Below are 27113 nucleotides of genomic sequence, written 5' to 3' on the forward strand. Positions count from 1 at the left end.
AGAAGTAGGTTGTGTTTCGAATAGTAATTGAATAGTAGTTAGATATAGCGACGTTTTAGAAAGACTGGACGGATTTCCCAGTGGTTAATAAAGTCTCATTTTATAGAACTGAATGTTGTTATCAAGTACATCTATTTTGTAATGTTCTGTGGCTAATGTTAAAGTAATAATTGATGCATAGTTGGAGTCAGATTAGATTAGCCCACAACACTATTTAATAATATTTTGGTGAAACTTTCCCGACGTTTCGGGTTCATTTACTCCATGCCCTATATTTTAGACGGAGCGCCGGTCACCGGAGAGCTCTCCATATTCGAGTGGTGAAGCGGGGGTAACCGGTTCGAATCCTAGTGAAGTTTGGCATTTTTAGTTCCAGGGTCTATAGGGCAACTCCGAGTTCACCCAGCTCTATAGGGTACCTTACATTAGTTGAGTAAAGGTAAAAGGGGTTGGTCGTGATGGACATATATACACTCTCGTTAACTTTGGGCCACAGAAACAGACGCGACATTTTTTTTTACATTTTATGACTGATTCCGGCCATATTAAAATATGAGTTCTCTGCTCGGGACTATTCAATTCAATAAAACATAGAGAAACTAGAACAGAAGCAAAATAGATCCGTAAGGTTAAAAACAAACGAATATTCTCTATTTCGTTGTACTACGAAAATAAAAAATGGAAAGGTCATTCCTTCAACGGTAGATAACTGTTGGAAGTACATCATGTATTTTAAATTATTGCAGTATTACTAAATTTAGAATTTTTTAAGGTCAATTATAATGTCAGAAAACAAAAAAAATTCTAATTATGATTTAAAATTTAAAACATTCTTCTCATTTCTTAAATTTTTGTTTTTAATCAATATTTGCATTATACTGAATTATAAGTTGTAGGGCTAGGTTTCTGAAAATATAAAATTCAAAGTATGTATAAATAACCGTTAATCTCACATTTTGATTTTGTTTAGTGGCATTTGCGTAGATCATTGGCCTTTGAAGCGCAAGGTACAGAGTTCGATTCTCACGTTGTGTACAGTTTTTTTTTTTAAATACTATATTTTTTAAAAATGAATAACAGTACTAAGATAATCAAAAAATGTAATAAAATAGCGCTTACAGATTTTTTAAAATACGTTTATTATCATCGATACATTTTAAAGTTGTCGCTAAGGTGCTGTTACGTTTCGCTTAATAAAATGTCTTCACTCTTACCAGTTAGCAGCTACCATTTGCAGAAATCAAAAGATACTTCGGTCCATTGTGTGACGTCCAGCGTTTAGCTTTACTTTGTAATCTTATACCTTTTGTACCTTTATGAATGAGGATTTTGATGTGAGTCAAATGACAGTGAGTCAAATGACAGTGAGTCAAATGACAGTGAGTCAAATGACAGTGAGTCAAATGACAGTGAGTCAAATGACAGTGAGTCAAAGGACAGTGAGTCAAATGACAGTGAGTCAAATGACAGTGAGTCAAAGGACAGTGAGTCAAAGGACAGTGAGTCAAAGGACAGTGAGTCAAAGGACAGTATGTCAAAGGACAGTGAGTCAATGACAGTGAGTCAAATGACAGTGAGTCAAATGACAGTGAGTCAAAGGACAGTGAGTCAAAGGACAGTGAGTCAAATGACAGTGAGTCAAATGACAGTGAGTCAAAGGACAGTGAGTCAAAGGACAGTGAGTCAAAAGACAGTGAGTCAAAGGACAGTGAGTCAAAGGACAGTGAGTCAAAGGACAGTGAGTCAAAGGACAGTGAGTCAAAGGATAGTGAGTCAAATGACAGTGAGTCAAAGGACAGTGAGTCAAAGGACAGTGAGTCAAAGGACAGTGAGTCAAATGACAGTGAGTCAAAGGACAGTGAGTCAAAGGACAGTATGTCAAAGGACAGTGAGTCAAAGGACAGTGAGTCAAAGGACAGTGAGTCAAAAGACAGTATGTCAAAGGACAGTGAGTCAAAGGACAGTGAGTCAAAGGACAGTGAGTCAAAGGACAGTGATTCAAAGGACAGTATGTCAAAGAACAGTATGTCAAATGACAGTGAGTCAAAGGACAGTGAGTCAAATGACAGTGAGTCAAATGACAGTGAGTCAAATGACAGTGAGTCAAATGACAGTGAGTCAAATGACAGTGAGTCAAATGACAGTGAGTCCCTAAATAGCTCACATTTCGTCTTGTTTCAGTAAAAGGCTCCATTGCCTCCCCGTATATTATATATATTATACTGCAAGCTGGACGCACTTTATAATTATGGTATGTGCAGCAAAATAATGTTCTCGCCCCTTAGTTAATTGATCAGCTGATATGTTTTAAATGAAGCCCTGTGGTGAGTGTTTACATTTCATGACTGATTCAAGCCCTAATTAGAATATGCGTCTTTTGTTCGGGACCTTTATATTCAATAAAACAGAGAAACTAGAACAGACGCAAAATAGATCCGTGCGATTAAGAACAAACGAATATTCACATTGGATTGTCCATTGCATCAGTGGATTAAAGATTTTCTGATAGGGAGAAAACAAACTGTAATAATAAATGGCTCTAAATTAACACCGATAAAAGTAAACTCAGGTATACCTCGAGGAAAAGTCTTAGATCCACTACTCTTTTTAATTTACATAAATGATTTTCCAAATTGCATTAGTTCAGGAACAAAAGTCAGACTATTTGCAGACGATTGCATAATATATATAACAATAAAAACAACACAAGATACAGACATCTTACAAAGAGAATTAGATGAATTACAGAAATGGGAATCAAATTGGAGCATGTCTTTCCATCCAGAAAAATGTCAGTTGTTAAGAGTAACAAAAAAAAAACGAACACAAATTAATTCCACTTATCTTATTCATGGTAAACCAGTAACACAGACATAAAGCACAAAATATCTATAGTAATAATAGACCAATAATAGAATATTTGTCCTCTGTTTGGGACCCCTCAACTGAAGAAAACATTAAGAAACTGGAACAGACACAAAATAGAGCATTGAGATTCATAACAAACGAATATTCACATTTGACTAGAGTAAAATCACTAAATTTAGAAAGCCTTCAGGATAGAAGTCTCAAAAGTAAAGTAGCAATTTTACATAAAACACTGAACCATAGTCTTCAAATACAAAAACAAAATCTAATAAAATACTCTGAAAGACACAAAGATAAAGGCACATTCCTCGTCCCATATGCTAGGACAAATTTGTACAAATACTACTTCTTCCCTAGTGCTATTAGAGCATGGAATGGGTTGCTTGAGCTAGACAGGAAAATCATTGACTTGGCAGAATTTAGGTCGTTGGTTAATATGTATGACTAAATGCATGACGCGTAGGACGTAATCAGCTTCTTTTTTTAAGTAACGTCTGTCTTATATAAGATAAGATAAGATTGATATTACTATTAATGACTTTACTCAGAATATAGAAAGATCACTTAACTAATACAAATAGATAGAAATCTCTCACAAAAAAGCTATTAGATTAGAGTAACAACTTTAGTAAAATTCTTAAATCTAGAGACACATTAGGGCAGAAAAATAAAAAGTAAAATGCAAATTAAAATGAAATACTGAATACGTAGTGGTCGATTGGCAAGTCATTTGACATCCAAACAGAGAGCCCAGGGTTCTAATCTCGATGGAAACATTTTTTTTTTTTAGTTTTGGGATTTTAACAGTACTCCTGAGTCAACCCGAACTTTAATCGGTACGTGTGATTAGTTGGAGAATTTAAAGCAGTTGGTCGTTGTGCTGCCCTCGTAAGACCCTCGTCAAACTACGGCCACATCTAACCTTTTCATTATCTACCATATAAATCTGAAAGAGGTACTTTAAATAATGTATTTTTCTTTTTAAATACACATTAGGCTACTCTAATAATCTGAAGTGTCTAAATTTGAGATAAACTATTATAATAATTATAAAGGCAACTCTTATGAAATAGCAATAATTCTGACTGAATTTTCAAACATGACAAGTTGGCGTCGTATTTAATTATACAAGACTTTAATGACACACTAAGAGCCGTGTTGTACAAAGGAAGCCTTTAGAAAGGCACTCTGGGTCTCAAGCAACATGTCATTACTGCCAACAATGCAGCTTTTCATGCAATGACGTCGTGACACAATGCGCTGTTGGCTCTGCATGTTGCATAGATTCAACAGCTGTGACTAAGTTATATAAGCTGAATATGTTATATATGTTGAATATGTTATATATTGTATGTATGTTCATTAGAGGATCATCAATTTTTTAAAGGGTTCTGGTAGTGGTGTGGTGAGTTGGTGATTTTTGTGGTTGTATTGTTGTTTGTTTGGATGTGTTGTGTTTGTAGTTTGTGTATATGTTGTTTGTTTGAATGTGTTGTGTTTGTAGTTTGTGTATATGTTGTTTGTTTGAATGTGTGGTGTTTGTAGTTTGTGTATATGTTGTTTGTTTGAATGTGTTGTGTTTGTAGTTTGTGTATATGTTGTTTGCCTCTGAGGTGATGTGTGGAATATATATAGAGTTTGGGAGGTGTGAATGTGTGGTGTTTTATGTGTGTGTGTGTGTAGTATATGAGTGTGTGTGTGAGTAGTAGATCTATGTGGTATTTGTGTGCTATATGTGTGGAATATCTGTAGCATGGTGTGTAATTTTATGTTGCTTTCCTTCACAAAACGTATATAGCATGAAATGTTTTATCTATCTTGCTCTCTCATTAAACGTTTTTAAAGTAGATTTTTAACATTTCTAACCCGATAATATCTGATCATATCATGTCTTGTACTTTGTTAGACCCATGGGATATTATGTGATGTTTTGAGCATTCTTGCTGGTTTTTTTTAGCGGCCCCACAAAGGGAAGGGGGGGGGAAGAAAGCTATTCGTTTTGTGTGGTTTGTCTGTCCGTCCGTCCGTCCGTCAACTATATCTCTTTAATAATCTGAATTATATCGTAATTGGCCGCTTTTATTCTCCAAAGTGTCAGTTCGGATTTTATTATGGCTTATAATGCTCAAGTCACATGGATACATATGGCATTCTTTATGACACAATGAAATCTTATAGTAGGTTAGCATTTATAAAATGTACACTTCGGTTAAAAGTCATAAGCTTATTGACTACCTAACCTAGGGGGCTCAGGATCGAATTCCGATGTCTACTAGAATTTAGCATAGGAGACTTAAGCTGTGTTTGCTAAGCAGTAGCACATCCATCCTTCTTCCACAAATCCCATTTCAAATCCGCTCCACTTTCATCCCCTGCCGTACAGGTTTAAACCAGGACGTAATAATATTTATTTCTGCAGAAATGTTCGAATTTTGGGATTGTATTGCATTGTGGGATACTGTATTGTATTATATTGTATTGTGGGATACTGTATGGTACTATATTGCATTGTGGGATACTGTATTGTATTATATTGCATTGTGGGACACTGTATTGTATTATATTGCATTGTGGGATATGTGGCTGAGAGGCAAAAACCGCTTGGCTACCTTTGCAGGTCACCTAAAGACTGAAATCCTCTGCCAGATACCCCTTTCTACAACCTTTCCACAAATGAAATGAGATGTTGTAAGCATTATGGAAAAAAAAGATAACTTTAAAAAAAAAAGAAACTCTTTTTTTTTTTCACAAAAATATTTAGGGCGAGCTTTAGTTATGGCTTGAGAAGCCTTGAGTTATTACAGCGCCGTTACCCTTGACCGATTTCGTAAGGTGAAAAGATCTCGTAAGAGTATGTCACAATGTCACAGTGACATTGTCAACAAGAAGTCTACTGACTGGCCAAGACAGACACAATGTTTCGGCTTGTCTTCAAGTATTGTGATGAGCAAAGGTTCAATGAATGCCACTGGAAAACACTAGAAATCGTTACACATATTAGACGCAACATTGGTTCTGTCCTGGAGTCAGATAACATATTCATGTAAGTTGAAACCATAAATATAACAACAAATTAGACGGGAATAAACATAACATAGTACTTACATCTTGTCGTGGTAATGATTATTTCATTACACACTGACATATATTATAATTAACTCCACTTGATATTTCTAGCAATAATAACATAACAAAATGTTGATTTATGGACATATATAGTTTATTAACAATATATTGCAACATGGAATATGGTTCTCGTTGAGTTAAATTTAAACAAATTGAACATATTAACATTCGTATTGTCCAAAACCTGTTCGGAACTAACATACGTATATCTATTGTTAGTTTAGGTCCTACGTATTCTCACAGTATAAACTCTCTTATATCCTACAGGATAAAATATTGTAAAAATTATTTTTTAAAAACATTAAGATTTTATCCAAAGGGAAAGAACTCCGCTCTTAAAACTATATCCGTCAAATGAACAAGTTATTTCCCTTATTCGATATCAAACAACATAAGAAGTTACCAGTCATTAATTCACTAGTTGGGTATTTTAAAAACTGATTCTTGTTTCTTTAGGTACAAGAAATGATTATTTAAAGTATCAACTTGATCGGAGAATGGGTGAGGGAGAAATAGCGTTAACAATAATAGAAGGGGACTAAACACGACACATTTGTGAATTATTAGTTTCCCTTTTTTAGTATCAAGCACACAAAAAAATGAATAACCTGTAATTAATTGATTAATTGGTTACTCTATTCATTGATTCATGTCTTGTCTATGCCAATGTGCAAATTTTCAACTTAATCCGAGAATGGATGCGGTTAAATTACCAGACGGAGAAAGTGAGTTGCTATAAGCCTTATAATAAAAGGGGCTGTTTCAAGTAGCATATCCAAAAATATACTCCTATATATTATAGAACAGACTTGCATTCCCTATGTTTGAACACTGTGTACTTAATAACATCCCTTACATCTAATCACATACCTCAATTATCTCATGGGACTATGTCTCATTAAATACGATAAAAACAAGCAAAATATCTAAAATCCTTTAAAAAAAAAAACTAAGCTTATCTACGTGGAACAGCTCAGTAGTGTAGAAGTTATTTCCCTTATTCGATATCAACCAAAATGATTAATTATCAATAATTAATTGACTAACTGGTTTATTTTTATATTGATTTATGTCTTGTTATGGTTAGGTGCATTTACTGGTTGTTTAAAGTTTCAACTTGATCCGAGAATGGGTGTGAAAGAAATACACTAAATGTTACATATATAACCATATCTGTGATCTGTGAAGGATTAATTTCCCTTTTTGGTATTAAACAAAATAATTAATTCCCAGTAATTCATTAACTAATTGGTTATTTTTTTATTGATTCATGTCTTGTCTATACCAATGAATAATTGTGCTAAGTTTTAACTTGATCCGAAATTGGGTGTGGAAGAAATAACGTTTAGAAACCTTTTACCAGACAGACAGACAGACAAAGTGAGTTCACATAAGCTTTGTAAAAATTATATCGATTTGACTAATTAAGTACTGCTAAGTAGTTATGCACAGTAAGTACTGTTACGTACAGTTAAATACATGTAAGAACAGTTAAGTACAGTTAAGTGCATTTAAGCACTGTTAAGTACAATTAACTAGTGTTGAGTACAGTAAACTACAGATAAGTACAGTTAGCTACAGCTATGTACAGTTAATTACAGATTATGTATGCTATGTGCTATGTGCAATTAAATACAGCTAAGTATAGCTACATATTGTCGATAAAGAAAAACGACGTTTCAGCAATTTTTTAAAAGTCAAATACTAATTAAATCGTGGTCAGTCATTAGCTCTGGTAGATTTCGTTTATTGCTACCTCTCTTAGAGTCTAATAGATTGCCAATCTAGTGTTATGAATCTGTTGAGCGTTGCGTTTGAACCATAGATATTGCAAATAAGGGCAAGACATACAACTAATGATGTGTGCCCTGGCTCTGAAAGAATTTTTTAAAAATCTATTAGATTACATTATGGTTAACGGTTACTCGAAAATGCAAAGGCGTTCAGGTTATTCAGATAATACCTTCATTTACACTAACACACAAGACAAACAGGTTAACGCATCCACGTCCAGACCATATAGTACTGTTGAGCAGTCAAGGTTATTAAGAAGTTGTATATAGGTCATGATGAAATGCACTATTCATTGTAATATGCCCACTGGAGTTCATCTATAATGGAGTCATAGTCCCAGATTTAGGAGCATAAGCGAGTGGTCCAAACAAGATCAGTTTCTCATGTTCATTACAAAGAGCTAAGAACCAACATTTTTCATAGTTAATGGTTTTGTTGGTGTGTTTACCAGCTGGCAGATCAGCTTGAAGTCCTATTGTTCTGATATTTTTATGTCTAACACTATAAATACCTAAAGCTGGGCTAATGTTCCCCAATGTTCCTGGACATCACGTTGCGGATAATACGTGAGTTCATCGCCATTGTATACAGGTTCAAAGGAACTTTATTAGTCTGACCGTTTCTCCTCATCACTATCGGAGAAACACTTAGTGGGCAGAACTGCACCGGCTTCCAGAAGTTAACTTGTTATTAAACCAAAAAATTGAAGCCAGACAGCATTGCAGTTCACTCATGAAGAATTTATTTGACTAGATTTATGTAGATTATGAATACAAGCATGTCAGGTCTGGCGATAATGTTTCCCCCACTGAAACTCAGGGACAACTAATCTTCACCAGTTGACACCGAGACGTCCTGTAGTTACGTTAGAATCACCACAGAGTGAACAGATAAATTATCTGTGAAATGCACTTCAATAAAAGTAATTAGAGACGGAACAAAGAACTTTTACATTGCCAGAAATAATTAGAAATACATTATACTATATTATGGTCAATGCAAATGTGCATAAAACTAAAATAAAAAATATTACTAAACCTAAGAGATGTGTTGAAATGTAAGTGTCTCCCTTCCACTTCCTCCAAGCAATCGACTAGTCTATATAATAAGAAAAATAATGAACCCGACTGCCTTCAGCATTTCATGGCGTGAACGAAATCAATTGACGGACTTAGACTTCGCTAAAGAGGTGGCTTAAAAATCTACAAGTAAATCCATACAAAATTGTCTTGTCATGTAAACTTGGCTAAAACAAACAATTTGCGAGTAGGATTGAGAACAAGTTGCGTCCCCGTCAAACTCGGTCACTCAGAACTGGTAAAGCTAAACAAGTTTAAATACTTAGCGTCATTTCAAGTGATAGGAACGTAGCCGAATAGGACAAGCAGGGGGCCATGTCCGAAAGGTTGTTTTCACGTTGATCCTTCTCCAGCGTGCAAGTATTGCTGGTCGTGGGGTTTACGCGTTGGACTGTCGTTCAGACTTCTAGATAGTCCCGAGTTCATACTCTGCCCGCTGCCATCCCCCAGTGTACCCGTCGTCCTGCGGGAGGTTTGGACTAGGAAGAAAATTTTCTTCAGCTCGGAAGGAACATTCGAAACATGTGAAACATTTTACAAACAGTTTTTACAATGACATAAAAGGTTTAAATAACGGACAGTGTTGATATTAAGATTAGACCGGTAGAATAATAGCACACGTTATAAATTAGATTTTATTATGAGAGAAACTGGTTAGCGGCCTCCGAAAGGGGAAAAGACGCTATTAGTTTTGTGTGGAATGTCTGTCCTTCCGTCCGTCCGTTCCGTTTAGATCTCGTAAACTAGAAAAGATATTGAAAATCCGACATCATGATATTTTAGAGTCATTTTAGACCATTCAAAGTTCTGATACAACGGATACTTTTTTCTTTACTGAAAGCGAAAAATCTATTTTTTTATTCACTTATGCAAGCAGTTTTTTCATAAAAATACACCACTTTTACAACTATTCGTATTAATAGTAACAAACACTGAAGGCTCTTTAGTAGGGGATATAACCTATTGCCATATTTTAAACACATTTATGCCAATGGTTTTAGATTTTTTGTTAAATCTTTTTTTTTTACATTTGTATTGCTAAGTTACGTAAGTTCTGTCCTACTAATTATAACATTTACACACACACACACACACATTTAAGAGAAAACATCTATTTAGTATGCATATAAGTTGGACATAATTTAAAACAACAATTAAGATTCACTACTTCATATTATCGCGTAAACTGCAAATAGCATCACAGTCACAATGAAACTGAACTGTAGGATATTAATTTTATTTATTACGTAAATGTTATTTTCTTGAGGAGTTGAATAAGAGATTGACCCTTTACAAAACAATTAGGTCAATTAAATATTCATTATAAGACTTTAGTTAGGCCAGGCTCACATCTAACTTCACATACACTTTCTTCTATCCTTTAGTCTGCTGGACGGCTGGGGCACCACACAAGAACTGTCAACTTCTTTCTCCATTCTTCTCTGTCATTTGTCTTTGACAAAATTTCATTCTGAAGTTCTTTCTGAAAATATTGAAACCTGACTTTTTATCTGAGTTTGTGTCTCACACAAACTGTCTTTGTAACCTTGTTTTATATTTTCAGTTTGATTTCAGAACGCAATTTCAACAATGTCAAAGTATTGGATACAATGTATTGCATTGATTCTGTTGGTTCTACCATTTCACTTTGTGGAGGCGGAAGGTGAGTCGCAATGAAACACCGTGCGCTTCTGTGTAAGATGTGTGGCTGAGGTGCAGAAATCTAACTGAAGGGAAACGAGTTTAAATCTCAATGTAGACTAGGAATTGTTACAAAGCTTATATCAACTTGGGGGCGCGGTGGTTGAATGGTTAAGCGCTTGGCTTCCGAACCTGATGTCCTGGGTTCGAATTCCGATGAAGACTGGGATTTTCAATTTCGAGATTTTTAGGGCGCCCCTGAGTCCACACATCTCAAATGGGTAACTGACTTTAGTTGGGGAAAGTAAAGGCGGTTGGTCGTTGTGCTGGCCACATAACACCCTGCTCGTTAACCGTTGGCCAAAGTAACAGATGACCTTAACATCATCTGCCCCATAGATTGCAAGGTCTGAAAGGGGAAACTTTACTTTTGTATTTATATCAACTTACTTGGTCTGGTAGACTCCAGTTCAAATCTCAATATAGACTAGGAATTGATACAAAGCTTATATCAACTTACTTTGTCAGGTAGACTCCAGTTCAAATCTCAATATAGACTAGGAATTGTTACAAAGCTTATATCAACTTACTTTGTCAGGTAGACTCCAGTTCAAATCTCAATATAGACTAGGAATTGTTACAAAGCTTATATCAACTTACTTGGTCTGGTAGACTCCAGTTCAAATCTCAATATAGACTAGGAATTGTTACAAAGCTTATATCAAGATTCTTACATCCTTTTTTGTTTTTTAGGTAACGGCCAGGAGCCCAGCACTACTCTCTTAAACTTCTTGTCTGCCATGAGTGGGAAATATTTGTACACAGAGCAGATGATTGGAAATCAAAGTTACTCCAGGCCAAGTTCTCTGATACTCCGACCAGTCTCTGTGCCCATGTTTAATAGAGTAGGCCTCATATTTTATGTCTCTATCTTTACAGTATTTCCATTTCCAAGTCTTTACAACAACAAAAAAATATATAAAGAAATTTCCCGCACATAATGACATCCAAACTACGACCCGCGGGCAACATCCGGCCTGTTCCACGTGCTATCCAGCCCCCTCTCCGAAAATATCAGCTCATAACGCAAAATGATGCCGCAGAGACTCCGTCTGTGACATGCATATCGTAAATGAATATGATCCCTAGACTGAAAAACGTTGTGCTTCCCCTAAGACATTCCAAAAGGTTCTTGCAGATCTGAACTAGAGCGCGGAAATGAAAGGAAAGGATATAGCTAGTGTAATTATACATCAATATACTTATATTTACAGAGAGGCGCGGTGGCTGAATTTTAAAATGCTTGCTTTCCGAACCGTGGGTACCGGGTTCGAATCCTGGTGAAGAGTGAAATTTTTATTTTCCGAGTCCACCCAGCTCTAATGGGTACCTGACATTAGTTGGGGAAAAATAAAGGCGGTTGGTCGTTGCGCTGGACATATGACACCGCTAACCGTGGGCCACAGAAACAGATGACCTTTACATCCTCTGCCCTATAGGTAGCAAGGACTGAAAGTGGAACTATCTATAGAGAAAAGGGAAGACATAGATAGTATTCGATAGATAGATGGGTACAATGGATAGAGCACGTAAAAGGGTGGTCGAAAGAAAAGCTGACTGGACAACATATAAAAGGGGACCGGCCTCTCTTTTGACATCTTGTTACGAACAGCTGCTGACCGGGAAAAGTGGAAGGATTTGGTTACGCGAACTGTCATAGCACCCCTACGCCGAAAGTCAAGAACAGGTGATATTGATAAATTATAATTTTTTATGCATATATATATATATATCGAGATAGATAGATAGATAGATAGATAGATAGATAGATAGATAGATAGATAGATAGATAGATAGATAGATAGATAGATAGATAGATAGATAGATAGATAGATAGATAGATAGATAGACGGACGGACGGACGGACGGACAGATAGATAGATAGATAGATAGATGATAGATAGATAGATAGATATGTGGCTGACACACTACTGTTTTGTACCAGCTAACACATAACAAGAAACAGTGTGTTTGTTTCTCTCTGGTTAGCCTAGTTAGTCTTAAGTTCAGCAATGAATCTGTACTGTCTTATGTTGATGCTAGTCTCTATCAGACAGGCACACTTTATGCTGAGGAGTTTCTCAGTAATGTGACAGTACGGAGAAGTTTGATGGTGTCAGAAGTGAATCGGAAGAACAACACAATCTTCACTTACCCTTTCAACTTTACAGAGCAAGTATCAAACCTGTGAGTGTTGTCACCAGTAGGTTTGAGATCCAGTATATCTATTGTAATATCTATACCTCAGCTTAGGTAGGCTTACCAGATGACTGGCAAAAGGAGGACATTTTTGAGGTTAGGTCCACCGTCCGGCAGGCGTTTGCATCAAGTCTGAAAATGCCCGGCTTTTACTCTATTGTTGAAATCGACAAACTCATAAATGAGCAATAAAAATAAAAATAAACTTTATAGAATCCTAAATGCTGCTGGTAAAATCATTGGCAAAAAACAAACCCCATTTGGGCAGTTGTTTGAGACAAAGATCTATATTAAAAAAAAGCTAACAAGATCCTCGAAATAAATAATCACTCTTTGTGTCAAGATTTTGGGATTTTACCATCACAAAAGAGATACAAGACACCGATAGCAAAGACAAACAGACACAAACACTCTTTTGTTCCCCTGGCAATCAAATCATTAATTAAATAAGAACAATCTGATAATAAACTTTGTTACATGTAAATTATGAGTGAGTCTGGTGTTTTTTGTTTGGTGTAATGCACAAATTGTAAGACAAATTTCCATATGGACAATAAAGATTATTATTATTATTATTATTATACAGTAAGCCTACCAAAAGTAGGTCAAATACGCCATTCAGACTTTACGATCTATGGGACAGATGATGTACACGTCATCTATTTCTATTGCCGACTGTTAACGTAGGTGTCGTATGGCCAGCACAACGACATGTCAGGTACCCATTTGGATTGGGTGTACTTAAGGACAACGGAAATTAAAAATATGAATCTTCATTGGGATTTAAACCGAGAACGCCTCGTTTCGGTAGGCGCTTCACAACTCGGCCGTACCTATGGGATTGGGGTATTAGCGGCCTAAATATGATATTAATTTCAGTGGTGTTTCCAGGGGCGGAAGGGTGTTAAAATCGGACCGGGCATCTCTATACAATCCGGCCCACTATTTGTAGCCTATATCATAGGATGGACATCCATTTCTACCTGTCCTCAAAATCATTTTGTTAAGTTTGATAATGTATACAATGAATTCTGTATCTTTTTAAGAAATATAGCCGGCCTCTAGTTGCTGTTTAATCGTTAAGTATGTAGGTCCTAAAAGGATGAAGCCTACTAGTAGCAATGTCTATAGATGTAGACCAGGCTTAGTAAATTATTTCCGAAAATGTGTTCGATTAAATTAGTATTACACTGTAGAGTCTGTCTTAGATTTGTAAAAAAAAACACGACGCTCAGAGGGCCCCTTTTACGAGAGTATATTAGAAAACCTTTAACAATTGAATACTTCTATAGAGGCATTCATTAGACCCTTTAGGTGGCCTTACCGGCCCATTAGGGTACGGTCCACCGGGCAGTTGTCTGAATGCGAATATAGCCAGTTTGCCCCAGTGTGTATCAAAGGGAGGGCAGATAAGGCAGCCGCAGGTCTGCTAAATGAGTATCAAAAGACTATTTGTAGTTATACATATTCCTACTGCTATGTTTGTAAACTTCATTTACAATTTATGTTATTTTTATATGCTGCAGTGATTGTTCTTTTGCAAAAATGAATAGCGCACTACGCCGAACGGTATTGGATCTTAATGGGAGGGGTCATTACCGACTAACTTTAATATTTTTTTTGCAATGTATTTATTTGTGAGAAAGAATGATAAATACTAATCGTATGTAAACAATATTATGATGTTCTCTTCATATTGTGTTGTTTAGTTGTTGTTTTTTAATTCGTTATTACTAATGTCAAGCGTGTTGTGTCAAGTCTGTATCACACTCACAGTCATTAAACACATTGTTTCTAAACTCTATGTTGCTTTATTTCAGAAATGGCAGTTTCAACTTTTCAATCTTGGACCATCTTCTCTCTTCGGATTTAGTCTACAGCCATGTTTGTGATAGAGTTGTGGCCCCAAGACGTAACAAAAGAGCTGTATTTGATTTTATTTCTTGGCCATTTTGTACTGCAACTTTAGATGTAAATAAAAGTTTTAAGCTATTTCTGATTACTTTTTAAAGAGAAATTTAAATTTGTATATTTTATACATCTATTTAATTTTTAATTACCTAGATCTATACTTTCAGGAATGGATTTATTTATAGCCATTTAGAGTTTTTTTTGTTTTTCAAATTCTTCTTATCAGCTTGCAAAATCTTCAAGACTATAAAAAGTAAATAACTAGATGGACATTAAATGGAAACTTGGTGGATGGGAACGTTGAGAACTGCTGCAAAGATTTTCATAGAAATTTCGCAGTTTATGTCTATGTGAAAAAAATAATCTCGGGTACGGTGGCTGAGTGGTTAAGCGCTTGACTTCCGAACCTGGGGTCCTGGGTTCAAATTTTGGTGAAGACTGGGATTTTGAATTTCGGGATTTTTAGGCCCCCGCCCCCCCTAAGTCCACCCAACTCTAATGGGTACCTGACTTTAGTTGGGGGGAAAAATGCGGTTGGTCGTTGTGCTGACCACATGACACATTGCTCGTTAGCCGCTGGCCATAGAAACAGATGACCTTAACATCATCTGCCCTATAGATTGCAAGATCTGAAACGGTACTTACTTAATTGGCCTAATAGAGAAAACTGTTGGTTTGAGTTGAACGTTTTAGTAAAATGTAAAGTTCCCCTTTCAGACCTTGAGATCTATAGGGCAGATGATGTAAATGTCATCGTTAATACTCGGCCATAGAAATAGATGACTAGTACATCATCTGCCCCGTAGATCGTAAGGTCTGAAAAGCGTACTTTTGTTTTTTCACTTTAGGTAAGCTTGCTGTATGTCATTTATGAGTTTTTCGATTTCACCAACAAATATATAACATTTCAATAAGGCTTACGTCTTTTCATTGTGAAAAAAAACAACTTTTGTGGGAATTCCCGCACTTCATTCAAATGTTTTCTTTGTGTTCAGTAAAGAAATGAAGTTAATTTAATTAATAGACGTACGTAAACATGTTGAGTACCGCCTCAATTATAAGCTGGGCTGTTAATAGAAGTACTTGATTGTGCAAAGTTGACTGGAAAGACTCCTTTCAATATTGAAGCATTGCTAGGAATAAGTTTAATGAGAAATCAATAAGCAACCAGTAGTACTATATAGGAAAAATGGATTTAAAAACAACTTTTATTTATATTCGTTGTTTTGTTTTTGGCACATGTAGCTTGGTGTATCATGGTGTAGCTTGGAGTATCATGGTGTAGCTTGGTGTATCATGGTGTAGCTTGGAGTAGCATAAAATTGTAGAATTATGTAGAATTATGACGCAGCCTTGTGTAATATGGGTAAACAGACATAAAACAACGCGGTAGCATGACCCCGAATGTTGAGAACCTCTGCTGTGACACAAATGATGAGAGCCTTTTCTGTGTCCCAATGTTGAGAACCTCTGCTGTGACGCAAATGATGAGAGCCTCTTCTGTGACCCAATGTTGAGAACCTCTGCTGTGACGCAAATGATGAGAGCCTCTTCTGTGACCCAATGTTGAGAACCTCCGCTGTGACCCAAAGCAAAAATGAATATATAAAAAAAAGTCAACAATGATTTATGTTTTCTACAGGATCTTTTGTGAATACAATTTAAGTAAACCTTGTGTATAATGTATTCAGTGAGAACAGATGACCCACAGAGGACGCCTTAAGTTTTCCCTTGTCGTAAATTTTACTTCATAGTAAGACTATTACAATTTAATATCAAATGTACAGCTTTCTTATTGACGATGTTCCTCAGAGCCCTCCCATCTACACGGCAGTGCTGACGTGTAAGAACATCACAGTCACCATGCATGACGTCAGTGTGGTCAGTTCCATCCCTGAGTCTCAGAAAGTCAAGTTCATACTACACAAAAGTGAGAGGTACGTGGCTATGTCAGGCCTTTGTGAAGTGAGAGGTACGTGGCCATGTAAGGCCTTTATGAAGTGAGAGGTACGTGACTATGTCAGGCCTTTATGAAGTGAGAGGTACGTGACTATGTCAGGCCTTTGTGAAGTGAGAGGTACGTGACTATGTCAGGCCTTTGTGAAGTGAGAGGTACGTGGCTATGTCAGGCCTTCATGAAGTGAGAGGTACGTGACTATGTCAGGCCTTTATGAAGTGAGAGGTACGTGGCTATGTCAGGCCTTTATGAAGTGAGAGGTACGTGACTATGTCAGGCCTTTATGAAAGTGAGAGGTACGTGACTATGTCAGGCCTTTGTGAAGTGAGAGGTACGTGGCTATGTCAGGCCTTCATGAAGTGAGAGGTACGTGGCTATGTAAGGCCTTTATGAAGTGAGAGGTACGTGACTATGTCAGGCCTTCATGAAGCGAGAGGTACGTGACTATGTCAGGCCTACATGAAGCGAGAGGTACGTGACTATGTCAGGCCTTCATGAAGTGAGAGGTACGTGACTATGTCAGGCCTTTATGAAGTGAGAGGTACGTGACTATGTCAGGCCTTCGTGAAGTGAGACGTACGTGACTATGTCAGGCCTTCATGAAGTGAGAGGTACGTGACTATGTCAGGCCTTCATGAAGTGAGGGGTACGTGACTGATTGGTTGTCCAACACGGATGGAGTCTGTTGTGTGCGCTCCGAACTCTACGTCTTGTTAGTCCTGGATGTACCTGTGACCATTGCATCAGAAAGAAAGAATATTACATTTAGGTTAAAACTTTTAGAAGGAAAGCAATTGTAGCGACAGACAGAATTCAAACTAGGGACCTTTCTAACGGCGTGCTAAACAGAAGCCATTTTTGTGTGTGTGTTTTCTAATGACTGCATCTTATTCTAAAGCATGTGAATGGACCAAAGTTTTTCTTAAGATCACAAGCCTATCAAACGTTAAAAAATCAAATTAAATGACAAAGGGATGTAACTACAATTTTGAAACATTAAGCTAGATTCTCTTTTTTGAGTCCCTTGTGACCAGGGCTTTTTTTTTTATTTACGGTACGGCGTACCGGCACCTTTTTCAATGTGGGGAAAAAAAATAATTTTTTCTTGTATTTTAACGTGTATTATTAATTTATTGATAGTTAAAAGGTATGCAATCCATCACTAAGTACCGGTACCTATTATTTTTACAAAATAAAAGCACTGATTGTGACTAAAAATATACATTCACTGACATTTCTGTTTCAGCTTTCCTTTACCCACTAGCATGCTGGGGAACAGACAACAGTACGAGAACCCTTGTCTTTAAACAATGACGAATTGTTTAACTCATAGCAACACTGTGCCATATTGTGCTGACTACATGATACAAAGAATATTATTTGTTAAAAAAAATGTCGCTTGTTAGAGTTTGTTTCTCTGTTAATGTTGTATTCTAATTGTTACAGCTGTTATATTAATTGTCCACTCTTATTATCATAGCACGAAAACAATTTAGGGTGAATGATTATTATAAGATTAATAATGTAGTTATATATATTATTGTATATAATCGTATAATAAAAAATGTTGACAGGTTGTTTATATATTTGTTTTCTAAAGACCACACTTACAACCCTACCATAGTTTGTTGAGCTTTTTCAACAAAGATGTCTCAAAATACAACTACAAAAAAAAAAGCTAAATTAAGAATACTTGTATAAAAAAAAAAAAAAAAAAAAGCTAAATTAAGAATACTTGTATAAAAAAAAAAAGCTAAATTAAGAATACTTGTATAAAAAAAAAAAAGCTAAATTAAGAATACTTGTAAAAAAAAAAAAAAAAGCTAAATTAAGAATACTTGTATAAAAAAAAAAAAAAAAAAGCTAAATTAAGAATACTTGTAAAAAAAAAAAAAAAAAAAGCTAAATTAAGAATACTTGTATAAAAAAAAAAAAAAGCTTACATTAAGAATACTTGTATAAAAAAAAAAAAAAAAGCTAAATTAAGAATACTTGTAAAAAAAAAAAAAAAAAAGCTAAATTAAGAATACTTGTATAAAAAAAAAAAAAAAAGCTAAATTAAGAATACTTGTATAAAAAAAAAAAAAAAAAAGCTAAATTAAGAATACTTGTATAAAAAAAAAAAAAAGCTTACATTAAGAATACTTGTATCAATAAGTTTGGATCAGCCATGTAACTAAATTTTTTATAGATCTAGACTAACAATAAAAGATAATCATTTCTAAAAATATTTTTAAAATGGTGGGGGAATGACCTGAATTCAAACTAGTGGCTTAAACCTTCTCCGGCTTTTCAAACCAACAACTTAACCACTCTGCTAGTGGAGAGACTATCGAAATGGAAAGTGTATAGTTACCATTGTTGCAATAGTCTCGACCTATTTCTCATGTTATGTTTACTAAGACTCAGATGGTGACCTATAAATGTACTAATTCAGCTAATACGACCACTTCGGTTAAGTAACATTTCTTTCTCTTGTTTGAGATGACTTCCCAAGGTCATAAGTCTTAGTCTAACATTGTTATAACATAAGTCTTAATCTAACATTGTTATAACATAAGTCTTAGTCTAACATTGTTATAACATAAGTCTTAATCTAACATTGTTTTAACATAAGTCTTAATCTAACATTGTTATAACATAAGTCTTAATCTAACATTGTTATAACATAAGTCTTAGTCTAACATTGTTATAACATAAGTCTTAGTCTAACATTGTTATAACATAAGTCTTAATCTAACATTGTTTTAACATAAGTCTTAATCTAACATTGTTATAACATAAGTCTTAGTCTAACATTGTTATAACATAAGTCTTAATCTAACATTGTTATAACATAAGTCTTAGTCAGGTGCGGACTGGCTATTATATGGGCATTCGGGCAAATACCTGGTGGGCTGGTACCCCATTGGGCCACCGAAAGGGACGCATGAATGCCGGTAAATTATTTTAAGATTTATATAATTGTCTTTAAAGATATCACTTTGAGCGTCATGATTAAACAAGAATACTTTTGACACTTTTCAAGTCTAATACAAATCTAAAGCATTGCCGTAAATATCCTTCATCCGTATTTAGTGCTTCTAGTAGACGTCACTAAACTCTGCGACAGAAACTTAAGGCCTTTATTTCTTATAGAGATCGACGTTAGTGTGAATCTATTTGGATGAATCTTGAACGTTCAAAGTCATTTAGATAACATGTCCAGTCATATATGAAATATATTTTGTTTGGTGGAGTTGTCGCATGATCTCCAGTTGGCCCCGCTACGAAGTCCTTCACAATCTTAAATATTATATTGAACAGTGTAGCCATGGAATCAAAATGCAAAGGAATTTAAAAAGAAAGAAAAAGAAGGAGCAGAAAATAAATAAAAATGACTCTTGCTGGAATCCAATGCAAAAAATGTAGTAAAATTATGAATACTAGTCGACCGGTGGCGACCTGGAAATCTCCTGAAATTGCAAAATATACGAAAAAGTCCTGGAAATATCCGGAAATTATAAAATCATTTGAAAACTCATACCAATCTCCTGAAATATACAGACCTAGGATAACTCGCTCCGTCCTAGTTGCAAAAATAAAAGAGTGATCTTTCCATTGTGTCCAAACTCTTGAGCGTGCTCTGTCGCTTCGATAGTTAGATTACTCCCCCCCCCCCCCTTTTTTAACGTAAGGTAGAAATAAAAAAAAAAAAGAGTGACATTGCAACGGTCCTGCCCTGATATTTTGTGACTACGTGTTCTCCCCCCCCCCTCTTGTTTTCTCGTGGACTATCCGCAGAGTGATCTTTCCTTTACTCCTTACTACTCGTTTAAACTGTTGAGGGAAGAAGAGAATTATATATTGTTACAAATGAACAGTGATAGGTAGAGGTCAACGTATGACCCCGGCGAGATGACACAGCAACTAGTGTTCCCTGGAATCTACATGTGCAAACAGAGACAGGATGTGACGTTTCCTCACGTGTTATTTCAGAGAATACTAGCCGTGTTTGTGCAACTTTGGACAAGCGATTAGGGACTCTATATAAGCCAGAAAGTTAATGTGAAAGTCAGTCGTATGGAGTCGTGAGTGAGCCGTTACAGTCGATACAGACTATGTAAGACGTGTGCGGCTCTGTGGAAGAGAAATGTGTACGACTCGATGCAAGTTAACTAGGGTAGAGTTAACTGGAGTGGACTACTGTCGTTAAAGTCTATACAGCGAACTACAGTGGACTTGAGCCGTTACAGTCGATACAGTCGATGTAAGACGTGTGCGGCTCTGATTCTGTAGACTTGAGTACGACTTGGTTCAGCTTTGGGAGACCTGGAGCGACACTGGGAAGTGTGTCGTTGGTCTGTTCTGTGGAATACGGCTCGATGCAAGTTGAGAAGAGAGGAATTGCAACGAAGTGAAGAGATGCAGTGCAACGAAGTATAGCTAACTGTAAACTGACAGATATTGTACAGTCTTCTACGCTACATGTTACAGTAATGTTAGAGTTAATAGTCATTAAAGTTATATGAAACTGAAAGTTTAGTAGTCAAGTTCTTTGCAGTGTTTTTATTTGTGTGCCAACTAATACATCTAGCCAGAAGATTCAGAAATACGTAACAATTGGTGTCAGAAGTGGGATCTTTCTGGCTAGAATGTGTTCCATCAAACTTCTTAATGAACTTGACATGAAAGAACTTAGACAAGAGCTTCGAGAAAGAGGTCTACTGCTTAACGGAAATAAGGAAACGCTAACAGCACGTCTCCGACAAGCCCTGTTGGAGGAAGATGAGAACCCGGACACCTGCCAATTTGAAATCAAACCTAATATGACGGAGCTCCTGAGAACTTTGCAATACAAAATGAACTCGGTGAAAGAGAGCATTAAGGAGATAGAATCAGAAATCAACACTCGATTTTCTTCATTTAACCAGTTGATCAAAGCCATGAATGAAAATGAACAAATAGCTACCACGCCCAACAAGACAGAAGAACAAACAGATACGATAAAAGATCAAACGAGAATCATGATTAATGAGCTGCTGAACACCCAAAAGTATCAGATTGAGTCGACAGATAAAAGAGCTACACCATTGATGAACAGCGAACAATTGTCCAACCAAGAATGTGGCGTTACAGACAATTACGATAGGGATGCTGGTGATGGTTGTGCTGTCTGTGACTGTGATAGCAAACCAAACGAATGTGGCCCACAAGAAATGAAAAGAGACGGTAGCTGTTACTATTTCAACGAAAAGCAGAATGAGACCGCTGAAGAAACAATAGAAGAGACCTATAGTTTGACCGAAGCTTTAGCTACAGATAAACCTGATATGAGTACCTCAACCAGCCAAACAGATCAAGACAACGTTGGGTCTGCGTCCAAGCCTGTTGCTGTGGGCCTTAAAGACTTCTGTCTTCTATCTGCCAGTGTCTACGAGAGGAACTCGAAGCTTGATTATTGCACCCATGCGTTTGACAAGAACTGTACGTACGTAGCTTTACAAGAAGACTGTGAATGTCAAGAAATACACCAGCAAGGTCTGGACTTAACAGAAGCTTGTCCAGCTGTCAAGATCAGCGCGAGAAGTCCTGGTCAAAGTCAAGGAAACACAATAGAATCTGATGCTGAAGTTGATGGACCTTTGCACGTTGAATGTTATCAACCTGCCCCACAGGCGAGTGCTCCAGACTCGGATGAAGGTGATGACGTGTTTGACACCTTGCCTTCAAGTGGACTTGCAGCTCATTCGCAAAGCACCCATCGAAGAATAATGCTGAAGCAACTTGTTAGATCAACAGTCTTGATGACTACAGCTATGAAATGCAATGCCTTCCTATCTGCTAAGTCGCTGCCATCAGCATGGATCGACAAGAAAGCAAGACAACGACAACAACATCAACGCAACCAAAGAAATATCAAATTGAGGAGGCGGAGAAAGCGACATATGCAGAGTGCAACGTGGATGGCTCCAACAAGATCAAGATACAAACCCACCCCTTCTCCCACTGATAGACCCCCACCTGCATTTATGAAACTCCATAGCCCATGTTGTTAGAAAACAAGCCCACCACTTCTCCCACTGATAGACCCCCACCTGCACTGATGAAACTCCACAGCCCATGTTTTTAGAAAGATTCTGTCCGGAACCATCAGACCAAAGAAGAAAGCCTTACGAATCAGTTAAAAGTGTGAAGCCACTAATGAATAATCTAAGAACATTCCTCATGAGAATAGGTTGATGAAGTATAACAGAGGTTTTAGAAGAACGCTAATTAAGTCAGAAGCAAGAAGGACAGAAAAGAAGTAGTTTAAGATGTCAGAACTGTAGTGAGTAACCATCTGTGACAGAACTGTACAAGAAGATCAACCCAACAGGCATCGTACAAACCCAAAGTCAGTTGCTGTTGTAAGAAGAACATGTGAATATTGCTGTACTGTAATGAACCTGGTCATCTCTGAAGAAGCTCTGGAAAAAGCCTAACCCATCTGTAAAAAGATGCTTGAAAATGTAAAACTCAGCCAGTGAAGCACGAACTCGTTAGAATGATGATGAATTTTCTCGACAAGAGTGCCCAATGTCGTCATCTGAAGGTCGATGTTTCCATACCAAGATTGATGAAAACATTTGTGAGGAACTGCTGAAAAATGAGGATTTGGCTCCCATTCTTCTATGGAAAGAAGATGGACAACTGCCAGATTGAAAGAACATCTCTAAGAAGGGGGCAACCACCAAAGCTTCCTAATTGATCGTCGATCGATTTCATCAGTATCGTGATGAAGTAGAATCTGTTCGGGACGAACAGATCTAAGAAGGGGGCAGTGTTACAAATGAACAGTGATAGGTAGAGGTCAACGTATGACCCCGGCGAGATGACACAGCAACTAGTGTTCCCTGGAATCTACATGTGCAAACAAAGACAGGATGTGACGTGTCCACACGTGTTGTTCCAGGGGACGAACAGATCTAAGTAGGGGGACAGTTACTAATGAACAGTGACAGATAAAGGTCACTACGTGTGACCCCGACTTGATGACACTGCATCGAGTGTTTTCTGGAATCTACGTGTATAAATAGAGACAGGATGTGACGTTTCCTCACGTGTTATTTCAGAGGATACTAGCCGTGTTTGTGCAACTTTGGACAAGCGATTAGGGACTCTATATAAGCCAGAAAGTTAATGTGAAAGTCAGTCGTATGGAGTCGTGAGTGAGCCGTTACAGTCGATACAGACTATGTAAGACGTGTGCGGCTCTGTGGAAGAGAAATGTGTACGACTCGATGCAAGTTAACTAGGGTAGAGTTAACTGGAGTGGACTACTGTCGTTAAAGTCTATACAGCGAACTACAGTGGACTTGAGCCGTTACAGTCGATACAGTCGATGTAAGACGTGTGCGGCTCTGATTCTGTAGACTTGAGTACGACTTGGTTCAGCTTTGGGAGACCTGGAGCGACACTGGGAAGTGTGTCGTTGGTCTGTTCTGTGGAATACGGCTCGATGCAAGTTGAGAAGAGAGGAATTGCAACGAAGTGAAGAGATGCAGTGCAACGAAGTATAGCTAACTGTAAACTGACAGATATTGTACAGTCTTCTACGCTACATGTTACAGTAATGTTAGAGTTAATAGTCATTAAAGTTATATGAAACTGAAAGTTTAGTAGTCAAGTTCTTTGCAGTGTTTTTATTTGTGTGCCAACTAATACATCTAGCCAGAAGATTCAGAAATACGTAACAATATAGAGAGATTTTCTCGCAAGCACTAGAGATTCGCCAACTTTATGATGACAGCATGTACGAACGAATTAACAGGATCAACGTCATAAGTAACACTAATGCCACGACGACAAATTTATTGACTTAAGTCGAAATACAAAGAGATTATCTTGACAGCGTTTGTTTTACTGAACGTAAGGATATTAAAAAACAAAGTGGACATGTTCTGTTGTGTGTGTGTAGCCAACTTTAAGATGCAGTCAAACTAGGTTTACAAGTTATTGTACACGCAGTATATGTGAGTAAATTAAAGTTCTCTTTCAGACATTGCGATCTATAAGGGCAGATGATGTTAAGGCTATCTGTTTCTTTGTCAATGGGTAACGAGCAGGGTGTCATGTGACCAAGCACAACGACCAACAGCCTTTACTTTCTCAACTTAACCATTCAGTCACTGCGCCCCATGACCCTCTCAATGCGCAAGTCTGGATCATGTAAACATGCAAGATAGCAGCAGGGGCGTAGCTAGGAATTTGCCATCATTTGGGGGCCCGGGGGGCTTGACCTCTTTGGGGGCCCCTGCATTTTGAGAAATATTTAATATTTAATGTAAAAAAAAACACTCATTTGGTGGCCCATCTCAAGTGATGGCTCGGCGGGATTTTCGAATTCCCACCTCTCCTCCCCCACCCTAGCTACGCCACTGGATAGCAGACGCGTACAAGTTTCAAGACAAAGCGAGTAACTCTAAGGCAATTATGTACAGTTATAACTGAAGTCCACTTTACAGACATTGCCAGTTAAAGGGAAAATGATGTAATTTTTTGTGTGTAAAGGTCATCTGTTAAAGAGAGTCTCATGTTGCCAGCACAACGACCATCGGCCTTAACTTTTGCTCAACTTGGCCTAAGGCCGGACCTAAATATTGTTATGCACATCTTGCTAAATACATTATTTATCGATTACCTTTTTAAGAAGCATTTCTTTTTAGATATCTGCCACGTCGGCCTTCCGCTTGAAATAATTTGACCTCCTGGAAACTGATTACGATGGGCTTCTATGCTTCCGAGGCGCGGTGGCTGAGCGGTATAGCGCTTGGCTTCCTAGCCTGGGGGTCCCGGGTTCGAATCCTGGTGAAGTCTGGGATTTTTTAAATTTCGGGTTCTTTTGGGCGCCTCTGAGTCCACCCAGCTCTAATGGGTACCTGACATTAGTTGAGAGTTGTGTTAGCCACATGACACCCTCGTTAACCGTGGGCCAGAGAAACAGAGGACCTTTACATCATCTGCCTTATAGACCACAAGGTCTGAAAGGGGGACTTGACTTTTCTTCTATGCCTCCCCCCAACATGCTAAAATCTTAAAATACGTACACACACACTGAGCGTGAAGAAGGGACCCCTTCTGTTGGAACCCCTAAAAGAGTTCTCTTTGTGCCCCTTTTTTGACGGCAGGCCTGGTATGTGTGTTTATATGTATTGTTTAGATATGCTGTATGCTTCTCAGGTTTGTGTGTGTGTTTGTGTGTGTGTGTGTGGGGAATGTATGTTTGTGTGTGTATGATGAAATAAGCTACATGTCATATTTTCACACGAAAATTTCGCAATCTTCTAAATAAGTATAGGTGAAAGGTCAAAGCAATCAATGGCATTTAGAGCAAAGTGTCAATTATGTTGCTTATGAGTAAGTAATTCATATGCTAATGTAACCGTTTGATGATTTGGCGCCTCGGTCCTCTCAGCAAAGTGACATCTGATCGGAAGCTAACAGTATAACTTTTAGTGCATGAGCTAGATCAATAGTATCATAGTCAAATGTCAACAAAATGAGTTCGCTAGACACCGGTAGAGTCCTACCATCTCATTGTAAAGCTGGATGTAGTGTATCCACTATCCACCTCTACAAGGCCGACAAACCTTATGTTCATATTATCGTAGTAAATCTAATGCAATCTCTTAACGGTAGGCAGGAGGTAATAACAAACGATGTATTTATTTACAGCTATCAACAAATTGTTAGACATGGACTTCAGCTATCACGTCACAGGGAGTAATGTCTTAAGTTCTACTTAATACTAGAACAGACCACCGACGCACTTCCCAGTGTCGCTCCAGGGCTTCCAGACCACCGACACACTTCCAAGTATCGCTACAGGTCTTTCAGACCACCGACATACTTCCCTGTGTCGCTACAGCTCTTCCAGACCACCGACAAACATCCAAGTACAGGTCTTCCAGACCAACGAGACACTTCCCAAGGTCATTACAGGTCTTTCAGACCACCGACACACTTCCCAAGGTCGCTACAGGTCTTTCAGACCACCGACATACTTCCCTGTGTCGCTACAGGTCTTTCAGACCACCGACATACTTCCCTGTGTCGCTACAGCTCTTCCAGACCACCGACAAACATCCAAGTACAGGTCTTCCAGACCAACGAGACACTTCCCAAGGTCATTACAGGTCTTTCAGACCACCGACACACTTCCCAAGGTCGCTACAGGTCTTTCAGACCACCGACATACTTCCCTGTGTCGCTACAGGTCTTCCAGACCACCGACAAACTTCCAAGTATCGCTACAGGTCTTCCAGACCACCGACACACTTCCCAAGGTCACTACAGGTCTTTCAGGCCACCGACACACTTCCCAAGGTCGCTACAGGTCTTTCAGACCACCGACACACTTCCCTGTGTTGCTACAGGTCTTCCAGACCACCATCAACACTTCCCAGTGTCACTCCAGGGCTTCCAAACAGTTCACTAGTATCACACAGGACAGAACT

The 27113-nt window shown here is 37.6% G+C and overlaps 2 protein-coding genes across 5 annotated transcripts; both read left to right on the plus strand.

The window, feature by feature from the left end:
* The first annotated feature begins 1320 nt into the window (after nucleotides 1-1320).
* On the plus strand, nucleotides 1321-2184 carry LOC129923416 (germ cell nuclear acidic protein-like). Its single transcript, XM_056014290.1, has 2 exons — nucleotides 1321-1334; nucleotides 1590-2184. Exons 1-2 carry the CDS (start codon nucleotides 1321-1323, stop codon nucleotides 2182-2184), a joined length of 609 nt encoding a protein of 202 aa, XP_055870265.1.
* A 2067-nt stretch (nucleotides 2185-4251) lies between these two features.
* LOC106065787 (uncharacterized) lies at nucleotides 4252-18195 on the plus strand. Of its 4 annotated transcripts, none has more exons than XM_056014873.1 (7): nucleotides 4252-4273; nucleotides 10432-10530; nucleotides 11262-11413; nucleotides 12622-12755; nucleotides 14588-14738; nucleotides 16491-16615; nucleotides 17882-18195. In XM_056014873.1, exons 2-7 carry the CDS (start codon nucleotides 10458-10460, stop codon nucleotides 17940-17942), a joined length of 696 nt encoding a protein of 231 aa, XP_055870848.1. In that variant the 5' UTR covers nucleotides 4252-4273; nucleotides 10432-10457; the 3' UTR covers nucleotides 17943-18195. The 4 variants fall into 4 exon arrangements, with proteins under 4 accessions (XP_055870848.1, XP_013080142.2, XP_055870849.1 ...); XM_013224688.2 differs by lacking the exon at nucleotides 4252-4273 and adding an exon at nucleotides 5758-5911 and having other exon boundaries at nucleotides 17882-18194; XM_056014874.1 differs by lacking the exon at nucleotides 4252-4273 and adding an exon at nucleotides 5776-5911 and having other exon boundaries at nucleotides 10443-10530.
* The last annotated feature ends 8918 nt before the right edge of the window (nucleotides 18196-27113 follow it).

This window comes from Biomphalaria glabrata, chromosome 16, assembly GCF_947242115.1.
Source record: "Biomphalaria glabrata chromosome 16, xgBioGlab47.1, whole genome shotgun sequence".
Lineage (NCBI taxonomy): Eukaryota > Metazoa > Mollusca > Gastropoda > Planorbidae > Biomphalaria > Biomphalaria glabrata.

Excerpts from the sequence above, each read along its gene's own strand:
- LOC106065787 (XM_056014873.1), top strand. The coding sequence starts at position 10,458 with ATGTCAAAGTATTGGATACAATGTATTGCATTGATTCTGTTGGTTCTA. Across the intron at positions 10,531-11,261 it reads TCACTTTGTGGAGGCGGAAG|GTAACGGCCAGGAGCCCAGC; the intron begins GTGAGTCGCAAT and ends TTTGTTTTTTAG. Across the intron at positions 14,739-16,490 it reads TTTGTACTGCAACTTTAGAT|AGCCCTCCCATCTACACGGC; the intron begins GTAAATAAAAGT and ends GATGTTCCTCAG.